Genomic DNA, 22,505 nt, shown 5'->3' with positions numbered 1-22,505 from the left:
TTCCTCTGAGTGCACCTGCCGCAGTGACAGATGCTGGGGGCTGGGTTTCCCCAGACGTGCTGTCCAATGGCAAGCAGGAGACTGCCTACCTGGGTCTGCCTGTGGGTTTCCTGTGACTGCTGGGTCCTGGCCTAGGGGAAGGCAGCATTTTTAGCATTTTGCAGTTTCTCCTGGTCTTGACATGCCTGAGTTTTTCAACAGTGACTTCAGAGTTTCTTCATGATGACAATAAAAAGACCTGAACATGCCATCAGGAGTTAAACAGAGGGCTGGTCTGGCTGCTGCTGCCCCCTAGAAGACTAATTTTAGCTCAAGTTGAGTCAAATAATAATCTCATCCACCTGAGAACTTGCAGCAGGGTAGGCAGGGTGATGAAACCGTCCACAAGCACCTATTAGCTGTCCCCAGGTGGCTCACTTCCTGCTAGGAACTCATCCTCTGGTGATACATGAGCAGCCAGCTGAAAAAATAAAATAGTAATTTCTCCCTCCTTTTTATCTGGGGTTGTTCTGTAATAGGGGAGGTCGCTGCAGGTCAATGAGAATTCATTCATTCATTTTATTCAATCCCAGGCTTTTGAGTCTGTCTCAACTGTGCTTTTCTGCATCTTCATGTAGGAGGCTTCTCATAAGCATAACCAAAATTATTGGTAGGGTCCTGAAGTCTACCTGTCACCCCATGCTTCCTCTTCCCACTCAAGAAAATATCTAGAAATGCAAGCACCTGTGAAGCCATTACAGATGTTGCTTTGAAGCAGCTACAATTATATTTCATGTGAGTCCTACATGAGGCTTCAGGCTCCATCAGTCACAAGCGACTTGGAGCCCAGCTGGTAACTGGTCACTGCACACCGATGGGATACTCAACCAGGGTGAGGACCCACACTGTTCCTGTGGTGTAGCCAGGGTTCTGCCATGTCCCCTCCATGGACTATATGAAAATAAACCTGGCTACAAGGTGCATTGGCTCACATTGGACTGTGGTTTCGGGTCATCCAGGTCAGAACCCCAACATAAATCGTAAACATTTAAGTCTCCATCTCATCCACCTCCCTCTCCCCTGGGCTTTTATCAGGCAATTTGACTCTTTCCTGCTGAAACAGAAAACATCTAACCTAGCTATTAGCAGGCCTCCCCTACCCAGTTTAGGTTACAAGGCAATAAAGCCATTCAGGGTGGGGAGAGACGACTATAGTCATGCGACATTTCCAGCACTAAAGTGAAGTGTTTCAGAGTGTTCATTTGGAAAGTCTGCAGCAGAATGTGCTGTTTCATGAGTGACAGGTAGGTCCCATCAACGGCTGCTATACATCACCTTCCAGTTCAGTGTGTTTATTTAGCAAACGGATCCCTTGGGAGGGTGACCTCTCATCTCAGGTGGTATTGAAAGGAAAGTGGTGATTTTTCTTTCTTCATGGGATCATTTTCCCTCGGGCCAGTTCAACAGGACATTCAATTCTGAGTTAATCCAGCCTAACAAAGGGCACATTCTTGATTCCAGCCTGAGGTGTGATGAATGAGAAGGTTTAGTTGGCCCTGTTTTTGCTTTACTTCATTAAGATACCGAAGTAAGGTTTTTTAAGTCAGGAAGAATAAATTATTTTGCCTTTCATGTGTCATGGTTACTGAGCAGACCTTGAATTTTATGCTCATGTTTGTTATGAACTGGGGGGAAAAAAGGGAAAACCAAAACTAATTCTCTATGCATTGGATCTGGTAGGAAAGAGGTGCAATTGATACAACTGGGGCAGGGCCACTTTGCTTTCTGCCCTGGTTGAAAACAGCGGACACCTTGTTAACTGTTTTCCTCCACAGGGAATAAATCATGTCTAGTAAGATTCTTATCGAGGACAAGAAGCTTTGAACAATTATTTTTCCAACTGTGGACAATAGCATGTAAACCGAACTGTGGGCTTGTCCGATGCAGTTTAAGTGAGAACCTGAGAGAAAAAGTTCAAGCTGATTGCCAGGCACCTGAGGATGAATAAGCAAACCCAGACTTTGCACTGGGAGTGTGAGGTTAGCCAGGAGAGGGAGAAGTTTTTAAAGCCCCTTGTATCTCCCCAAGAAACAGATTTTGCTACTCTACGTAAAATCAAACTTCTTCAAGAGGCATGAAACTGATTCATCTTCCCCATATGTTCATTTTCATATGTGCATAAACTTTTCAGTTGAACTTCATGAATTATTCATTCATATCATATAGAGTCAATATGTAGAGTCAGAAAGCTAGAGGCAGCTTCTTAATAAACAAGTGAAGTTCAGCTGAGATCTTGTGTAGTTGAAATATGCTTATTTTCCCATTACTTCCATTACCTTCCTTTGTTCTAGGCTTTGACAGAGCAAGCAGTCTTGTTCATTACTGATGCCCATCAAATGCTGTGACATCCTTGGGATAAATGTTTTTATTAATGCATTTCAGTCTTTCCCTTTATATTTCTTATCCCATTATAAGTCTTATCAGATCATAGGGCTATTCCCAAAGATGAAACACTCATTCCAGATGCAAGGAGAGATAACTTGAAAGTGATCGAAGAAGCCCTTTCAAAGCTAATCAGCTGTTCTTATTCTAACAAGACTTTCAGATCCTCACATCCTGGTAAGTCTCTGTGACTTGATCCCAAAGGGAAATCGCTTGGAATCTAGTCTCTACCCCCACCTCCTAACAAATCAATAATTTGTAATATTTATTTTCTAACTCAAAACACATAAGAAATTAAAAATTTAAAAGTGAATTTTAATGATGATAGTAATATTTCCCAGCTATACCATTTAGTGTGATCCACATAGAAAATATAGTATCAACTATCCACTGAGCAGTTCTGGGGAGTACAAGAGAAATGAAACTGTTCCTTCCCTTTAAGATTTTTCATATCCACTCAGCCTTGGTCAGAGAGGCTTAAAACTTTGCAATGTGGCATCTCCTCACACTGACAGTACTGAAGGCTTTTGGCAGTGTAGTAAGACTCATCTAAATGTATGTGCATTTAAACAGGGTGCATTAATTCTGGTTATCCCCAGCAGTTAGTTGTAGCGTTTCATTGCCTTTAAAGATGAAGACATTGATTTGCGTTCAAGCCATGACAGCCCTGCCACCCAACCCAGCAGTTTGTAACTGAGTTCAGAATAGAGATGGGGAGCCGGGCTGTCAGGCTCTCCACTAACTTTACTTCAAAGGCGATAAAGTGGCGAATGAGCCCCAGACCAGGAAGCCTGTCCTACAAATAGTAGCCACCCCTCTTGGGCACACTCAGCTTCCAACACCCAGCCCAGAGTGAGGACTTTACAAATGTTTAGGGCTGTGAGCAAAGCACCTCATGGTGGTATGCTATGTTTGAAAAAGTCCTAAAGTTTCCATCATCAGCACTTTCCCTAAATAGATTCCTGTTTTCACCCCACCCCAGACCTCCCAGGCTTTTATCAAAGCTTCAGCCCAGCTTATCTGGGGAGCTTTGTTGTTTCAGTAAATTTCTTTCCTCTTCTCTCCAGGCTTGCAAGGCCTTTCCCCTTCAAAACAGAATCTGCTTCAGGCTCCAGGGCTGTTGCTGCGGCTGTGTTCAGCTCAGCCCAGCAACCTCTGCTGGGAAAGAATAGCCCTGTGTGTGCCCTCATAATCATTTTAATTAGCCATACATTCTGTGGGGCACAGAGGTCTGCGCTGGAGCAGATGGCTGGTGGGGGCGGCGCTGGGCTATTGTGGGCAGGGGCCACGCTAGGCTCGAATGCTGCAGATGCTGCCCTGGTCTTGGGGCTGGAAGCCCGGGCTCTGAGAGACTCAGGCCATCTGCTCGGCAGTCCCCCAAAGCAGATGTCCGTGCAAAGAAAGCATTCCTGAGATCAGCACCGCCTGCATGAGGCATCTTCATCCAGCTGTAGGGCAACCCAAGAGCCAGCCACAATGACCCAACAGCCCTCGGGGGTGGCCACAGGGGCTCCCTTTGTCCTAGGTGGCTAAGGGACTGCTCTCTGTCTCAGCCATCTCAGGGCCAGGCAACTTCTGACCATCTCCCTTGTCCCCTCTCAGTAGGGCTGTTGGTCAGCACCTTTGGCCTGGAAATTAAGCACAGGGCAGGCCCTGCCAGCTTTGGCTGCCCAGGAGACACTATCCATGGGGGGAGGTCCCCAGCAAAAGCTCTGATCCTAAGTTGATGGCTTCATCACTGTTACCCAAAGCTGCAGCTCTAGGTTGCTGGTTTGTTGATCCCCCCCACCCCCCGCCAGCTTTATCAGGGTGTAATTGACAAACAAGTTGTTTGGATGTGTGTATACATTATGAAATGATTACATTGATTGAATTCACAAGGCAAAGCTTTAGTTTGAAGGGTCTCTCCTGGGTTACTCTTAAAACAGTGACACTGGCCCGTCTGCTGTTGCTCTCTTCTGCCCGCCACTCAGTTTTGAAAACGTCATGCCTAGTAACTGTGGTACTCAGTCACTTCACAAGTGCTCGGTGCTTAAGTCACAGGGCACTCTTCCAATGCTTTCCGAGTAGGAAGCGCCATTTTGGAGGCAGGTCTTGCGACTCAGTCCCCTGTGAGGATACTGAGGCACACACAGAGTGACTTGCACAGGGACACCATGCCAGTAAAGGGTGAAGGTGAACGAGAGCCCAAGGAGCCTAAATCTGGCTGGAGGAGCGACCTTTGCTGCATCCCTGCAGCATGGGTGGGCATGTCCTCCCCACCTGGTGGGTGACATTGCAGGTGCTGAGGGGTCACAGGAAGTGGTTAAGCCAGATTTAACCCCAACAGTCTCTCCTCTAAGTGCTTGCGTTTATCCACTCTACACTTTGCCTCCAGAGTCAGGAACAGCTGAGGTCCTACAGGACATTGAATTCCCTTGCTGTCTGTCCTCCAGGGAGAGGTGAAAAATCCTTTCTCGTGAACTCAGTATTATGAGTGCATCCTAACAGCTGTCCCTCCCCAGCTGTTCCAAGGATGCCCATGATTATATTCCTTCCAGTGCTCCTGGCAGATCCGTGCCCAGAGGCCACCTGCCTGCTTTCACTATGCTGGGAAAAGCAGCAGCAATCCCAGGACCCTGTGACAGAAGGACGCCTCCTTTTATTGGAGCTGTTTGAGCCCAGAGCGATCCCATCCCTCCCACACACATGCACGCCTTCTAACTGGCTTTCCCGTCCTTCTCCTAGGCTCCAGGCAGTGAGAATGAAAATAAATGAGCTGTGAATGAATTGAACCTTTCCCCCCACCCCCACTGCGGTTTCATCATCAGTGTGTCCCCACCCCATGCCATGTGCTCACCTCCCTTTTACTCAAGGAACAGAACCTCAGTGGAGGCAGGGAGAAGCCCCCCACAGACATATCTGAGCTGAGGTAGTCTTGGAATGAGAATAGGGCCATTGGCATAAAGATACTTCTTAGCAGGGTGCTCCTAGCTAGATCTTCTCAAGCTAGTTTTTCTCAAGGCTCTGGGTGAATGTTTGGAGACTATTACCCTCAGTTTTGATTTTTTTATTCTGCTTTATTATTTGTTGAGGCAAAGTCTCCTTATGTAGTTCAGGCTGGCTTTGAACTCACTTTGTAGCCCAGGCTGGCCTCGAACTCAAGGCCACCCTCCTTCTCCAGCCTCCTGAGTATGGGGTCACCAGCTGTGTGCACCACCACACCCAGTTTATCTTCAGATTTTAGAATCTGTATGTGTTCTTTTACCCAATCACCCCTATCTGATGCAAGAGTTTGGGTGAAATCATTAGCTAAGGTTCTGCCTGGATTTAAAAGGCTTGGCTCACTGGGTCAGAAGGAACGTGAGTCCAAGCTGAGACTTCGTCTCAAAAAACAAACAGTAAATGAAGGCTATACCATACATGGTACCATTGGGTTGAACTGTGTCAGAATCCTCTGCCACCCCTTTGGCATGGGCTCAGTCCTACAGCAGGCAGGTCTCAGGAATCAGTGTGTCACAGCTTCCCACAGCCCCCTGCGCTCCAGAGGCATCCGCGTCAGTGCCATGTGCTCACCTTCACTGTGCCTGGGCTTCACTCGGTCACCAGGCAAAAGGATGGTGATGCAGATATCAGAGATGGTGCAGAAGCTCATGGGGAGAGAGGACTTCCTCCTCCTCCCCACCCCTAGTCCCAGGAGTTACTTTATAAGACTTTGAGGGCAGCCAGGCAAAAAAAGTAGTTAAGGTGACACTTGCTTATATAAAGAGCTCTTATTACAGTAGAGGAAATTAAATCTTCTCCCCAAACCCTTCAGCCAAAATGTATCTATTTTTATTATCTGCTTCCTTCTAGACGTTTCCTGATTTTATATTCTTGCCAGCAGAAATCATAGTGTAGACAAGCATTTTTGTTATGCTCTTTCATTTAACATTTATTAGGATGCTTTTCTGTGTTCCTGCAGTTTTTAATTGCTGTTTTAATGCCTGCATTCTGGCACATCATTAGACTTTATGCTCCATTGTTGAATATTTAAGTTGTTTTCAATATTTTATTGTTACAGAAAGCACTTTGATACACATTTATGCATATGGTTTTTTTTCTTAACTTTCTTTGATTTTATTGCCTTCCAGTGGCAAGGAAAAGAGTGGATCAGAGAGAACGAACATTTCTGTTGCTTTTAATATACAAAGCCCTCTTCATTATTAAAAAGATAATACCCATTTACATTTCGAAACATGCCTATAATCTTTCTGGTAATTAGGAGTTTTATCTTAAATGTTTTGCCAAGAAGAACAACTGCGATTCCTTGGTTTTAATTTATACTTTGATTAGATTCGAGACGAACCTTTCCCCAAATTTAATTTTGTAGCCTCTTCTGTGAATTTTCTGTTTGTATTCTTTGCACTTCTGCTATAGATTTGTCATCATTCTTACAAATTTATACAGATAATCCCTCTCCAATCCATCCATGAATGCTTTCAATTTAAACACAATTTTTAAAAATTCTGCAATTATAAATTAAAGTATATTATGTATACACGTCTTACAAAAAATAATAAAATTTTACAGTGCTTATGATGTTCAAGGCATAATTCTAAGTACTTTACCCTTACCTTTGTGAAATTTCTTCTACTTTCTTCCAGTTCAAGAAATGGAGGGGCTGGGGATTTAGCTCAGCGGCATAAGCGCCTGCTTTGCAAGCAGGCAATCGTGAGTTCGATCCCTGCTACTGATAAAAAGGAAAAAGACCAAAAAAAAAAAAAAAAAAAAAAAAGAAAAGAAAAAAAGAAATGGATAAATCAAGGCAAAAAAGGTCAAGAAACTTGCCTAAGTGCAACCTGATAGATAAGCCAGGGTTCAGCACCAGGCATCCTGGCCCCTAAACCTATGCTGTAGCCTTGTATTCGATCTCTTAAGGGAATTGGGGAAAGAAGGCAGCAGGCAGTGCTGTCCTGGACAGCGAATGGGCGACACACACCCAATCCCATGGATGCTGTAGACGGGAAAAGGCATGTGGGAGCACCTTGATTCTCTCAATGCATTGCTCACTCTGGTAAAATGAATTAAGAAGGAGATGCCCAGATGAACAGGAAGATCAGCTCTGTGCAGCAGCACATCCCTCGTAGCTTTGGGACTTGTTTCCAAGGATTGTTTGAAGGTGGGTGTTGCTGCTGAGTGGTCACAGCTGTGTCTCCCAGCTGGGCGCTCTCTAAGGCGGTGTCAGCACTGCCGTCCACCCCACCCCTTGGTAGTCTGATAGGTTTTATTTTGACTACTGGTTCTTAGATCATAAACTCTGTTTCGTTTGTTGTGGGTTAAGTGAATTTAACTCTGGGGTGTTTAAATGTTGAGTAATGAATTTTCACAACTTTGATGCCAGAGTTGGAAGAGCATTTACATCATTGGCTCTGTTGAATAAGTTGATAAATAGGGAGGGACACACAGGCTTTTATTAGTAGGCTTTATTGATTTAAAGAGATAGAAATACAGATATACAAACAGTTGAATTCTGACCAGAAGTTTAAGCAAGGAAATCTGCAGAGGACTGTTTCTGCTATCGCTCAGCCCGACCCACTGTGCCCCCACATCCATCAGTTTGGAGATCTACCTTTACGTAGCTAGGTGGACTAAGGGAGCCACTGAAATGACAATCATGAAAACACAACCAAAAGTCACTTTGTGCCCTGTTGATAGCATTTCCATCAATGCCCTGCATAATCTGAATGGGTCAAGGTGAATTTATCCATTTTGAGTTACAGCATTTTCGTGTCTTCTGCATGGCAAGAATAGTACACCTCAGCATCATCAGCTTGGGGTTTCAGTTTAGGGTGAGCTTTCTGAATCTGCTGTCTACATTTATCTTTCCAAGTAAAATGTGGAGCTATACAGATAGGAAATGCTTGGCCCTCATTAAGAGTGAATGCAGGGAATAGTGGATGTGTTTCAGTTGCCTGCAAGAGAATTTTAAATCAATCTGAACAAACTGCTGAAAGATGTAGCTCGATCTACGAGTTTTCCAGCTGGTGCATGACCTGCCAGGAGGAATCCAGGCTCTAGAGACCACAGTCAAGGGCCACCTTTCCTACTTAGCTTATTTCAGGACTCTAAGGAATTGACCAGTCTTACACAGTTCAGCCATCCCAGAGAATTGAGCTGGTTATGGGTTATCAAAGGCAGCTTCATTCATAAAGTTGCATCTTTCACTAATACTGCAGCCAAGGTCTGAGAATGGGCCTTACCTTTTCCAACAGAATTTCCTTCACTAGTTAGTGAACCTCTTGCAAGTGGAGGCACTGGGCAGCTTGCTGGAAGGGCACCAGCATTTATAAGATATCAAAGCCCTCTTAGACCTGCTTGTGGCAACTGGGTAGAAGGAGATCTGTCCTATACTCTGCCAGGGGAGCTGAGGCCGGTTTCATCCTGACCCATGTTCTTATCTGCGTGGTTTTGTCTATACACAGACTGCGTACCATGATGTTGGAAGAGACCCACTAGAAACAGCATGATATGGGACTAAGTGGTCCCATTCAGATAATGTCACTTTCTTTAGTGTGATTTATGAGGACTATCCATTGCCCTTCATTCAAGCTTTTAGCCTGGCCGTTTTGGGGTTGCATCTTACTACTCACTGTCACAGGCACCCGGGCTCATCTGGCCTCCTTGCTTCAGCCAATAATAACTGCCCCCTTCTGTCCACTGTGCTCTCCATAGCTCAGGCTGCAGGACAAAGTTTAGCTATTGCTTCTTCCAGGAATTCTACCCTGATCTGCCTGGTCTGCAGCATCCCATGTAGGGACTATCGCAGCATCCTGAATGTTCCTGTCACAGGATTTAAAACACTAGCCAGGGGCTGGGAATGTGGCTTCGCATTAGAGTGCTTGCCTAGCGTGCATAAGACCCTAGGTTCAGCGTCCAGCACTGGAAACAAACACCACCACCACCCCACAGAAAAAAAAGCAGTGCCTTGTGCTTCCTGTTTTCTTCTCAGCATATCTGCACAAGCCTGTTTACTTCTTATAACAGGAAATATGTTTTTTCTATTCATGGTTGTATTAGGAAGGCTTTGGACAATGAACAGTCTGTATATACCTGTTGAAAAACAAAGTCATAACTGCATGCCCTTAAAGCCTTGTTGGTTGATGGATTCTGAGCACTTGGGTTGGCTTGCTTTTATGGGTTGTGATGGGTATTACTGTTGAAGAGGTGACAGAAGGACAAATCCTTGGAGAAACCCTGCAGAAAACCACATTCTCTCTTAGGAGTCACCTCTTGCCTGGCTGCTTAGCTGAAGAGAACCCACTAAGTATGGGCCCTAAAATCATGTGACTCACCCAGTGGTGATTTCAGAGCCAGAGAATGTTCTAGCAAAAGCCAGGATTTTTTTTTTTTTTTTCCTTACTAAGCTCCAAAGCACAGTAATTGTCTCTTGCCTTCTCTAGCACTGGAAGACGCAAGGCAGCGAGGAATATGAAGCAGAAGGTAAGAGCAGCATGCGAGAGGGCCACGGTTGGTAGAGCACTCTCCACAGCCTGCCTTCCTGTATGTGAGGCTGGAGGCTGCTTGGGAATTCACATGAAGAACAAAAGCCTCAGAAAATGATTCCTCATTGGTAGCTCATAGTTTTTAAAAAACCTAACTTTTCATGTCATGCAAAAGATGGCAAATAAGATACAGAATTCTACTTACAGGCTAATTACTCTCTATACAGTCTTTCCAATTAATTTGCGATCAGTGCTCGCCTATTAAATTGCACTCCTGGAGTTTCAAATGTGTTCGAGAAGCATCGAAACATGTGGTCCCCAGGCCACCAGGGGGCGCCGAGGTTCAGCTGACAGGGTCTCCACCTGTTTCCCTGTGTATCTGGCATTTACACGCAGAAGTGTGATTACAGCGTGTTCTCCCCCTCCAGCCTGGACAGACACAGCAGTGAGCAGGTTAATTTCTGTCAGTAAATAGCAGGGATGGCCCTAAGTGCGCCTCTCAAGTCTCCCAGCCTCTGCCAGGCACGCACAATTGTGCCAGCAATTACCTCACATTAAAGCGATGGCTTTTTACAGCTCAGTCAGTGGATGACTTAGAAGGGGGAACTTTTAATAGAGAATGAACAGTGTTGATGTGTAAATAGATAGTTTGATCCTTGTCTTTGGCTAGACCGTCTCTTTCAGATAATTAGGAACTGGCAGCCTGTAGTTCTTTTAAGTTGGATGCTGTAGGTCAGACTATCATACGCAAGGATTTTAGGAACAGGCAAATCTTGAGACATTCAGCATGCACCTGTTTCCTTCTTAATAAAACATGTGCTGGAACATATACCAGAAAGTGTAAATAAACCAGTCCAGAAGCCAGAGTTGAGGCTGCTCTTTAAAGATTTGAGGATAGCTCTCAACCACCCTTAGAAGATTACACAGCAGATTGAACTCATGACATTATCATCTTTTTCTTAAAATATTTATTTTCAAAGAATGCACTTTTTTTTGAAAGTCGGCACTTTTTTGTAATTCATTTGGAAATACCATAAAAGTAGTGGTTGTTGATCCCAGCACTTGGGAGGCTGAGGCAGGAGGATCATTGCAAGTTCAAGACCAGCCTGGGCTACAAAGTGAGCCCAAGGCCAATCTGAACTGCATAGCGAGACCCTGTCTCAAAAAGACAAAAAAAAAAAGTAGTGGTTGATATGTATATATATAGTATTTGTGTTTCTAAAGTCTATCACAGTAAAAGACACATTGCCATTAATCCTCACTTTGAATATACATCCCATTGTTTTTGCTACTTTCTGGAGCAATTCTGGAAGTCCTGTTTTGTGTCTTTGAGAGCTGTGATCAAAACTACGGTGAATGCTGCTGTCCAGCGCCGTTCAGTGAAAGGCAAGCTTGTAAAAACGTTAGTGCGTCCTCAGCTGCCTTGGTGATTGGATCCAGCACTGTGAGACTTCTGGCTCCTGCCCAGAGTCACAATGACTGACAGGTAGATGTCCTGATTCAGTACATCAGGGCATGACAGCACAATTAAAGACACCCCTGAAAGAGGACTTCCAGACTGCTTCAGAAAGCAGCAGGGACAATGGATTAAGTGTGTTCAAATCAGGAATGAGGGCTGGACTGTGGGGGTGGTTATTGGCGATTTGCTTTTTACTGCAATCTTTTTTAAAAAAAGTATTCGCTGTATCTTTTGATCACACTTTATATATGATTTGATTTCAGGTCAGTTAAGGTTTTGGAATCCAGATGACTTGAATGCCTCACAGAGTGGGTCCTCCCCACCCCAAGACTGGATAGAAGAGAAACTGCAAGAGGTTTGTGACGATCTGGGAATCACCCGTGATGGTCACCTGAACCGGAAGAAGCTCGTCTCTATCTGCGAGCAGTATGGTTTGCAGAATGTGGATGGAGAGGTGAGCTCTGCCGTGCACCACCTCGGGGATGCTGATAAAGCTGAGCTGGCCACAGGCTGGAAATTGCTGTGTCGTGGCTTCCTGCCTCTGGCGACAGAGATCATTTTCTCCTCAGAGACCTTCTCAAAGATTTTGTGTTTGAGAAACTTGGGTTGTGGAAAAGCAAAGCTGACAGTGGCCTGCACTGGGTGCATACCATGTGCTAAGCTGTGACCCGTGAGACCATCAGACGCCAGTGCAGTGCAGCCCGTGTCACAAGTGACCCTAGAAGTGTCAGTCAGAGCCAACTGTGGGACCATGTGGAGGGAGAGTTGCACAGGAGTCCCACAGATTTGAAAAGGGAAAGGGGCGAGTTTGAAGGCCAGGCTGAAAAGTGTAGGTTTTTAGAAAGAAGATCTCAGTGTCTTCCTGCTTACGCAAACTGAGCAGTATGTAGGACAAGCCAACTTGCTGCATGTGACCTCAGCTGCCTTTGGAGGTAGGCGTGAAGACAGCTTTGGTTCAACAGAGCATCCCAGCACCCTGACCATGTCCTGGTCTCCAGGAAACAGAGAAGAGTAGGTCGGTTGTTTTGGAAAGACAAAGAAAAATCACAAGGGTGCATCTGACAGAGTCTTGCTTGGTAATACTTGAGCTTTATTTTTTCTGGAAAAAAATTAAGAGGATACACACAGGACCAAATGCACAAATAGCTGTGAAACACAAGAGTATAACTAATTCCAAGATATGTCTTTCAGAAAGCTAAAAATAAAGTTGAGTTAGAGGTTAGATCTGCCGTCCCGGCTTCAGAATCTCTGATTATAACGCTATTTGAAACCAGGCTGTGTTCTCGCTCAGGGGATAAATGATATTACTTGCCTAACCAAGGAGGAGATTTTCATCAAAAAGCTTCCAAGTAGCCCAGCTTGCAAAAGATTTTTCCCTTCTCCTTTATTTATGTGGCTGTGATCCGTCATGCGGCTGCTGTTTTTATGGCCCAGGAGTGACTTATTTGTCAGTGATGGCTAAACTGAATCCATCTTAAACTAAGCCCATCCTCCTAATTTATAAGCCAGAGCAAAACAGAGAACCTCGAGTTGGTTTTATTTCCAAGAAATATTGCACAAACTTGATTGTTTATCTGAAAACAGTTCTCCAGGCAAGCAGTAGCCTCCTGCAGGCAGCTGCCTTTTCTTGTGTGTCAGAGTCTTCCAGACCTGGTACAAGATGTGTCCTGTCTGGTTCTTTGCGTCTGGTCCGAGGATGACTACAGAGATAGTCACTGAACGTGGCGTTTGCATAGTATGTGTGGCAGAGAAGAAAAATTGTGGGATTCTATAGTTTTGTTTTTTGTTGTTGTTGTTTTGTTTTTTTAGTTATAAACTGTAAACCAGTGAGAAAGTAATGATGTTTTTGGGCTGGCAGCTTGAAATCCTGGAGTTATTTAACTGTAGGCAATTGGAGCTTGAGTGACCCCTCATGTGCAGGCACAGTTGAGGCCACTCTCCCACCTCACCCCACACTGTGTTGCGAGGCAACTCTACTCAATAATTTTAAAGAACTGCTTGGTTAGTACATGTTTGCAGTGAGTGTTTACATTCAAGGATTGGTACACATATGTCACATCTCTTAATTCTTTTTAGCCCCCATTCCCTTGCCCCCATTCCTGTGTGCCCTTCCTGTTTGCAAAAGTTCTATCTTCCTGTTTCCTGTTGTCTGTTATTTTGCTTCTTAAAAAGTATCTATAGTTTTGAGTTTCTCATGTAAGAGGAGCTGTAAGATATTTACACTTGTGTGACTGATTTATTTCACTTAACATTGTGGTCTCAAGGTACATCCATTTTCCAACAAATGACCCATGCACCTTCTTTATGGCAGAGTCGTACTCCACTGTGTATAAATACCACATTTTCTTTACCCATGCATTTATTGATGGATGTATAGATTTCTTCCAAGCTTCTGCTATTATTTTGAGTTCTATAAACATGGATATGCATGAATCTGTGGCTGTAATAGTTCTCTGCTTTCCTGGTGTGAGGACAGCCATAGGACAGGAATGGCAAACTGGTACAGTAGATACTACATGTGTCCCAAAGATGATTGTATTTGATCTGTTTGGTGTTTTAAAAATTGAGCTTTGTGATACACATTGTAGAATTAGGAGATCTTATAAAAATCCAAGGATCTGGCTCCATTTTGCAGACACAGAAAGACAGCTGGTCCCTTTGGAAAGGATGAGCAGCTGTGAGTGCAGCTGGATTATCTTCACAACTTTCTAACATCCTCGGGTCACCCTGCCTCACTCATTCCTGGGGCTCCGTGGATACCTGGGTTTGTGATCCTATCCTCGTGTGTTATTTCCTAACTACACTTCAGGAAAGCAGCCATCCACGGACCTGGCGAGGATGTCATGGGGAGTATGAGTCTCCTCCTAATTGTAGACGCATCTCCTGCTCAGGGTGCAGCTATTGAAATCACAGTATTGTATGTAGTAATCCAAATATTGTGATCCTTTTTCCAATCCACCTCATAATTCAGAAAGTTATGTTCGTAATCCCATAGAAATGTTATTGGAATTCCAGTGAGTTAATTCCAGTCCACCACCTCCAATGCAACCCACAGCGAAAGTAAAGAGACTAAGACCAATGCAAAGTTATGAGCAGCCAAAGGGGTCCTACATCCCATCCAAGTTAGGATATAAGGACAAAGGCCCTGAGCCAAGGCCTCTCCCTGAATTTATTATCTTGTGAAGAATGGAGTGGTTCAAGCATGAGTGACAGTGAGGATGGCGGGAACTGTGTGCATAACCTGAGCTGGGTAGCCATCTGGGGAGAAAAGCATCTTTGCAACATGCAGGGAGAAGGATATACAGAAAGATCAGTGTGTGTAACTCAATTAGGGTAGCATTCAAATGGTTTTGGAAAGCTGTTGCTTCAGTTTCTAATAAGTAAACTTTTGCACCTTGGGGAGTCATGGCTTCTTTCTTTGAGGCTCGTACCCACCTGACGTTGCCGGAGCTGACTGGCTCTGCCATCCGGCTGCGCTCGATCTTTTACAGAGAGCACTATGCAAGGAAACAGGAAACTGTCAGGTTGGCCTCGAGAATTACATACCAGTAGCTTAGCTGGCTTTGTTTGCATCGCTTAGAGCCAATCAAAAGGAGAGGGGAATAACATGGCCTGCTCTGTATATACCAGTATATGGGAATAAGACTGGATTTAGCTAATGTTGCAGCCGTTGTTCTGCATTCGAGGAGAGGTGCCCAGGTTGTCCTCTACATGCAGTGGTGTCCCAGTTGTTCATTTCAATTGCACTCTTTTCTGCCCACCTGACCTCTGAATTCATATCCATCGGTCACCACCTCATTGCCAACTTAAAAGAAGAACTGGTGGGACTCATAGCCTCCTGCAGCGTATGGACGTTTCAGGCCACCTGAAGTTACTCTGATTTGCTCAAGGTCACAAGGCCAGACAGTGTGCGTCTGAGAACTAAAACGCACCCTGTTCATGTCAGTCTGTGCATCTGGCTTTCTCAGCCACATTGGGTTTGATGGTGCCGGCATCCTCTCCTCCTCTAGGAAAGTGCTCTTTTGGTTGATGAGAGTGAGTCAGAAACACTAGATCTTGGCCACTTTGGTCTCTTGCCCCAGATACCTGTCTGTTGACTCGATCATAAGATTCTCTGTTTGAAATTATTGCATCTCCCAGAGATTTCCACCATTTGGAATGGTTAACCAGTCTGCTGTAGAATGGAGACAGATGCTTCCTATTGGATTTGAATTGAGGAGGAAAAAAAAGTTTCTTAGATAAGAGGAATGTGTTGAGCATTTACATAAAGAGTGAAATCAATTTTGAGACGATGTGAATCACAGCACGAGTCCAGATTTAAGCAGTGACTATGAAAGATGAGAGAATGTGTTAACGGATAATCTAGGCCTGTGTTCGAATAAATCCAGCTGTCTGCTAGGATGAACCCAATAAGCAGCAAGAGTCAGTTTGCTGTTTATTTAGTCTTCTCCCTGTTCAGTCACTGGACTCTGCCTCGAGGACTTGGTAGAAATGCAGAATCTCAGGTGCTTCCTCAGACCTCCTATGCAAAAACCTGCATTTTTACAAGATCTCCAGGCAGTTTCCTTTTTGTTCCTGGCAGGCACATTCCTGCGGAACAAATTGGCCCCAAAAATAAAGGACATGTGACGGCCAGTAGGAAACGTTTTTCTTTTCTCCTTGTCTTTCAGCTTCAGCAACCTGTGCTGCTTGCTCTGCGTTCCCCTGCCCCTGCCTTTGTGGTGCTAGGAAACAACCCATTTCCCAGACAAGCCTCTGCCTAGGGCTATGGTCCCATCTCGTCTTTCCTTACTATGTGAGAGCTGCCTGATTTGTTCTGTTTTGTTTTTTGAGGCAGAGTCTTGCTGTGTAATTCAGGCTGGTCTTGAACTCACTGTATAGCCCAGGTTGGCCTCAAACTCTCAGTGATCCTCCTGCCTCAGCCTCCTGAGTGCTGGGACTACAGGTGTACACACACACCCAGCTCAAGAGCTACTTGATGATATGAAAAATAGCCAGTCATAACTCCCCGTGTTTATGTCTCTTGGAATCTTCTGTTACATATGCACAAGTACCTTCTCACCCAATCTGTCTCTCTTGGCTAATGCATTAAAACAAAAGTCCCACACATTCAGTGTTGTTCCAAGTACGATTCTAAACTCCAGGTATAGCTTTCTGACTTTCTCTTAGATCACTGCAGTTTGTCCCAGAACAGTCTGCTAAGCTACCAATTTCAAAGCTTTAGTGAACACCAGATATCTCGCAGAACCACCACAGTTTAAAGGCACAATACACATCAGCTAATTTCTTTTCCTTTAACACTAGGAAGCTATGCCTTTATTTTTAAGTAGTTTTTTTTTTAATTTACAAGAATAACATATAGCAACATTAGAGATCACTAGTTCTAAGAGTGGGAATAAAAGAAAAACAATCAGTTGCTAAATTGTATAAGATTGTGGAGATGTTGAAAGTAGACCTTTAGTTTGTATAAGAAGATCGATCATTACTAGAGGGAAATAAATTTAATGAACTGAGAATAAAGGGACATAACTATGTTTCTGGAGTCTTGATCAACAGTGGTACTGATTTCTATAGGTCAGAAGTGTGCCATGGGTCTTTGCTGTTTTTAGTGTAGCTTTAAATAAATAATGTGTGATTATTCTTCTCCAGATGCTCGAGGAAGTATTTCACAATCTCGATCCTGATGGAACCATGAGTGTAGAGGATTTTTTCAATGGTCTGTTTAAAAATGGAAAATCCCTTACACCTTCAGCATCTACTCCTTACAGACAACTGAAGAGGCACCTCTCCATGCAGGTGAATAGACAGTATTTTCTTTGCAGCAGAAGAACCTGTTTAATAATTTCTAATGAATTAATCTGTTGGTTGAAGCAGCAGACCTAGGAGATTGTACAAAGCACAGAACAAGAAAGACTCAACTATTAGAAAGGAAAAGTTGGGTTAGAAAATGATCATAAATTGCAGACTAGGAAGGCTGTAGATTACACCTGTTAATGTCAGCTTCCTGTCAGAAGTGAAATAAGAGTCTTAAACAGAGACACATCTTGTCTATGACAAATAACTCTGTCTCAGAATAATTGCTTTAAATGATCATTTTAGTCTTGACTTCCTGGGAAACAAAAATCAAAAGCAGTACATGACTCCCACCCCCAGCAGTAGAAGTTAAATTCTGCTTTCTTGTGTTCAGGACTGGCCAGGTCCAGTCTTTACCAGCATCTAGTTGAAATGGCTGGGGTCCCCTGAGTTTGCTCGGTTCTGTTTCTTCCAGTCTTTTGATGAAAGTGGACGTCGTACAACCCCATCGGTAATGACCAGCACCATTGGCTTCCGGGTCTTCTCCTGCCTGGATGATGGGATGGGCCATGCGTCTGTGGAGAAGATCCTTGACACTTGGCAAGAGGAGGGCATTGAGAACAGCCAGGAGATCCTGAAGGTGTGGCACTGAAAGTGGGGAAAAAGATGCCAAATCAGAGAAGCGTTAACATTTTCAGTTTTTCTGAAACTGTGGGATGTGATTTGATTTCTCTTAATTATTGCGTTCACAAGATCTCAGCGATGAGGTAACTATTCCTACCCCCTTTAACCAGGAGCCTGTTGCTAATTACTTTCCATGTTTTGAACTGCCAAATTATCAACATGAGAAATGTTGTTAATTGATCTTGGGTTGGTAGAGACTAGTGTTATATTCTGTCTATATATAGTGTCATGTAGTATTTTTTAATACAAATTACCATGCTGCACTTTTCATAGGAAAAAACATAGTTGAAGATTGTCAGCGTTCATTAAAGAAATGGAGTCCTCCAGTTCCTAGCTGTCTTCAGATCTCACCGTTTGCCTAACCTTCGTCTGCTTTCAAAAGAAAGAACTTGTGATTTGTCTTGAACTTATGCCATCTTCTGATTCCCAGGCCTTGGATTTCAGCCTTGATGGAAATGTCAACTTGACAGAATTGACTCTGGCTCTGGAAAATGAACTTCTGGTCACCAAGAACGGCATCCATCAAGCAGCTCTGGCCAGCTTTAAGGCTGAGATCCGGCACTTGTTGTGAGTTGAGCACAAGGTTCACTTGCTCCATTCTCTTCCCTGCTCGTTCCCCAGAGACTGTGCCTTCCCCAGAGACTGTCCCATTGCATAGGTGATCGTGGCTCCTCCTCTCTATATAACCACTGCACAGATCCTCCTTCCTCTGCGGGAAAGTGAGGCATTGTGATCAGCATATAGGCTTTAGAAGGGAGCCATGGAATACCTTTTGGTTCTGGAAGGGTTTGAGTTGTCTTAGTTTTGTTTTTGCATCAGAGCCAGCCAAATGAGAGCTTTTGGGGTCTACTTGTTGCTTCAAAGCAGCTTCCCACTAACTCAGTTTATTTCTGATTCTAGGGAACGAGTTGATCAAGTGGTCAGGGAGAAAGAGAAGCTACGGTCAGACCTGGACAAAGCCGAGAAGCTCAAGTCCCTCATGGCTTCGGAAGTGGATGATCACCATGCAGCCATAGAGCGGCGAAATGAGTACAACCTCAGGTGTGACCCGGAGGACAAGGTCCAGGCTCCTTTCCCACTCCTCGTGACGCTAGGTAGTGGCACCTGAGACTACAGGCCGGGCACTGGCCAAGGGCTGCTTTGCCTACCTGCCTATTTGGCTATACCTAGCTACAGTAATTTTTATTTTGTTTTTGTTTGATTTTTGTTTTTTGTCTTTTTGAGACAAGGTTCCACTATGCAGCTCAGGCCAGCCTTGAGCTCACTTTGTAGCCAGGTTGGTCTTGAACTCACAAAGATCCTCTTGCCTCAGCTTTCCACATGCTAAGATGACAGATGTGCACCACCATGCCTGGCATGTTTTGTTTTTTTGAGACAGATTTTCACTTAGTAAATTGCCTCCCTGGCTCAAATATTCCATTCTTTTGCCTCAGCCTCCTACAGTGCTGGAATCACAGGCAGTTGCTTCCGTGCCCAGCTAGGGCTGCAAAGATTTAGATGTGACTAGGCCTAAAGATAGGCAGATCGCACTGAGCATTTTTTCAGGGTGCTTTTCGTCTCTGTAACTCTGGATCCATTAAGTGTGAACCCCCAACAGGATCTGCAAAGGATCTAACACCCGCTCGGATTTCCCCTCCTCCCAGGAAACTGGATGAAGAGTACAAGGAGCGCATAGCAGCCTTGAAGAATGAGCTCCGGAGAGAGAGAGAGCAAATCCTGCAACAGGTGGGAAAGCAGCGCTTAGAACTCGAGCAGGAAATCGAGAAGGCCAAAACAGAAGAGAACTACATCCGGGACCGCCTTGCCCTCTCTTTAAAGGTGATCCTGGGCTTTGGGTCCCTGCTTGGGATTCTGCATGGGGAACTCGGGGCTCTGCAAAGCACTGTGTCTGCCCTGGGTTCATTGTGAGGATTCTGGTTCACTTAGCCAATGGGGTCCAGACCACACATAGAAGGGCCCTGCTAGGATCTGGATTTCAGGGGCACCCAGGTTCCCAGGGTAGAGAGAGAGCTTGTGCATCGTACCTTGTCCTCATGGCTGTGTGGCATCTGGGCAACACCCTCAGGCCCCCTTCTCCTTCACTGCCCACTCCCCTTCTACTGAGCAGATGGGCTGACCTCCTGCCCCAGAGACCATGACTTCCCCTTTCCCCTCTCTCCATGGAGGAAACGGTCCTTCTCTTTCCTGGACTCTCAGACCAGGGGGCTCCGGAGTCCAGCTGCCTCATTCAGATCTGGGTACAGTGTACTGGCAACCTATGATCACGTTACTCAAACTGTGTTTCCAAGGGTACCATGGGCACTAGAGTAACATTTGTGCTTTGGCATTAACGTGGGGATTATGTCTGATATTATGTCTGGAAAAGAAGAGCAGTTGGACTGTGTGGCTGCTGTTGCGATTATAAAATGCTCCTGAAACTTCACACATCAAAAGCTGAGCCAGTTACCCCTCCCTACCCATGCAACTGTTTCTTCTCTTGAATTTTCTATCAGTGAACATCACCACCGTGGACTGTACAATCCCAGAAGTTAAAACTCTTGGTTATCCTCACACATCATCGCTCATCAGTTTCTCAGTTGTGTTGCTGCTCTGAAATGCCTTAGGTTTATCCCTAAGCTTCTGGAAAATGCAGAGAAGCTGGCAGAGTACGAGAATGCCTTAGGTTTATCCCGGTCCTCTGCATTTCCTCAGCCTCTGATGGAGCTCTGAATTTATCACGGTTTCTCAGCTGATTCTTGTGTGTCCTTAGAAGTCCTTTTCTCCATCTCTCCTACCCCCATAGGGCCCTCAGAGTTTCCAAGGATTCGCTGTCACACTGGCTCCCTGGAGTGCTAGCGGTCAGGGCTGCTGAGGAGGACCACCCTGCAGTCCTAGCCTCCCTCTCCAGCAGCCTGCACCCTCCGCTCTTGCCTTTGGCTCTTTGTTCCTCACGGACACAGCACTTTTGTACCCTTCGCTGCTTTCCCCAACACTGCAGGCCAAATCAGCTTATCATTCCCACTGTATTTACTTTCCTGTTGCCAGGAAATAGTACATTTATTACCATATCAAGCTGTAGCCACATCTGCTCCCTCCTGCAGTCCAGCGTGTTCCCTGTGGTCAGAAACAGTCTCTGGTTTGTCCATTTTCAAAGCGCAGCAGGTCCTGGGACACAGATTGCTCTTTGTTATTTTAGCATCCAAGTTTAGATGATGTGCTTTGAAAGACTAGAGTCATCGAAATGGCATTTTAGAGGAAGGTAGCATTTTTTAAAAATGCTTTAAGTATATTCTTTTTTACTCCATATTGCTACATGAGGGTGTGAACTAGAATATATTAAAAATATACTGGCTCTGTATTCTTTTGGCAAAATGTATTTCAAAAATAACATTCTTCCAATCAGCCTTGAACATTGGAGAAGAAAATATGGCAAATGGTATGTCTGTATGTTTTTTTTCAAACAAATGTGGGATAGAAATCATTCCAAAAAGTTCTGTAAATATAGATTCTTTAAAATGAAACAAAAAAAACTTTTGTGAGTCTCACTTGTATTATTTTATTATAACTTAAACATAAATGATGAACAACTTGTATTATACCTTTTATAGCCTTAAATCTAAAATAAATTTGTGAGTTAAATGTAAACTATAGAATAAGGAGCAAAAATTGATTTTAGAGTTGCCTTCTTTTTTATAGGTTTTCTGAATTTTTCGGGCAGCTGGATAAGTTATTTTATAGCCACTTTTCTTTCATTTGATGCTATATTGTGAGTATTTTCATGTCACTTACAATATTCTACTGCGATGCCTCCCAGTAGAATGATAAAACAAGCTACATAGGTAACTTCAAATTTGCAAATAGCATATTAAAAGGTGAAATTAATTTCAATCATTTATTTAAATCAGTATTCCCAAAGCATTGTCATTTTAAAATGTATTTAGTATACAAAAATTATTGTGTGTGATATATATATTTTTTTGTAGTCTGGTATGTATTTTACACTTATAGCTCAGCTCAGTTTGTGCTAGGTGTGTTTCACATGCTCAATATCTACACGTGGTCGTCGGTGACTAACACTGAACAGTACAGTGCTATACTGATTTTTTTCTAAAGGCAGAGACACGGCATTATGAGATAAATGTCAACTTTGTTATATTTTCTTGGGTTTCCAAGTATATCCAAGCTTTCAAAAGGACACATTACCTTAACAATTTATGCTTCATATAAAATGGTACAGCTGTTTTCTTATTTCTTCATCTACATTGAATTTCCCCAAATTTCTTCAGGAGAACAGTCGTCTGGAAAATGAGCTTCTGGAAAATGCAGAGAAGCTGGCAGAGTACGAGAATCTAACAAACAAACTTCAGCGGAATTTGGAAAATGTGTTAGCAGAAAAGGTAAATCTGTCTACGTCTGGTTCCCCAGCGGCTGCCCAGCGTGTCACTGACCCAGAAGAACAGAAGCAATGCCAAGAACATTTTTATTAGGGAATTACAGTACTTGGGTGCCTAGCGGAAGTTGAGTCTTTGGCGAGGAGTCATTTAGTGGGGTGCTCTCGGGGCAGACATTGCCTGGCTCCGGAAGTGATCCCAGCCTGAGTGGAGCGCATCCATCGTCCTCCCCAGCTTCTGGTTGGCGGTGTTTCTGTTGAGATGCCACATTCCTTCCATTCTCAACAGAAACCCTGCCGTTTGGTGATAGGTCAA

General features: G+C 44.2%; 1 protein-coding gene across 10 annotated transcripts in view; it reads left to right on the top strand.

The window, feature by feature from the left end:
- The window catches only part of Nin (ninein), a 102,841-nt gene that overhangs the window by 40,241 nt on the left and 40,095 nt on the right, over window positions 1-22,505 (top strand). For all 10 annotated transcript variants that reach the window (XR_010046985.1, XR_010046984.1, XM_063247375.1 and 7 more), the window contains 8 exons: window positions 9,843-9,882; window positions 11,607-11,797; window positions 16,993-17,139; window positions 17,612-17,776; window positions 18,251-18,387; window positions 18,721-18,861; window positions 19,464-19,638; window positions 22,086-22,196. Coding sequence is in view for 8 of the 10 variants with exons in the window: in XM_063247375.1 (XP_063103445.1) it covers window positions 9,843-9,882; window positions 11,607-11,797; window positions 16,993-17,139; window positions 17,612-17,776; window positions 18,251-18,387; window positions 18,721-18,861; window positions 19,464-19,638; window positions 22,086-22,196 (1,107 nt within the window). In the remaining 2 variants the exon portion in view is untranslated. The remainder of the gene's footprint in view (window positions 1-9,842; window positions 9,883-11,606; window positions 11,798-16,992; window positions 17,140-17,611; window positions 17,777-18,250; window positions 18,388-18,720; window positions 18,862-19,463; window positions 19,639-22,085; window positions 22,197-22,505) is intronic.

This window comes from Cavia porcellus, unplaced genomic scaffold (genome assembly GCF_034190915.1).
Source record: "Cavia porcellus strain 051 isolate PalLab524CR breed Dunkin Hartley unplaced genomic scaffold, mCavPor4.1 scaffold_1, whole genome shotgun sequence".
Taxonomy (NCBI): Eukaryota; Metazoa; Chordata; class Mammalia; order Rodentia; family Caviidae; genus Cavia; species Cavia porcellus.
Note: the sequence above shows the minus strand (reverse complement) of the source record. Positions and strands in the feature narration are given on the sequence as shown.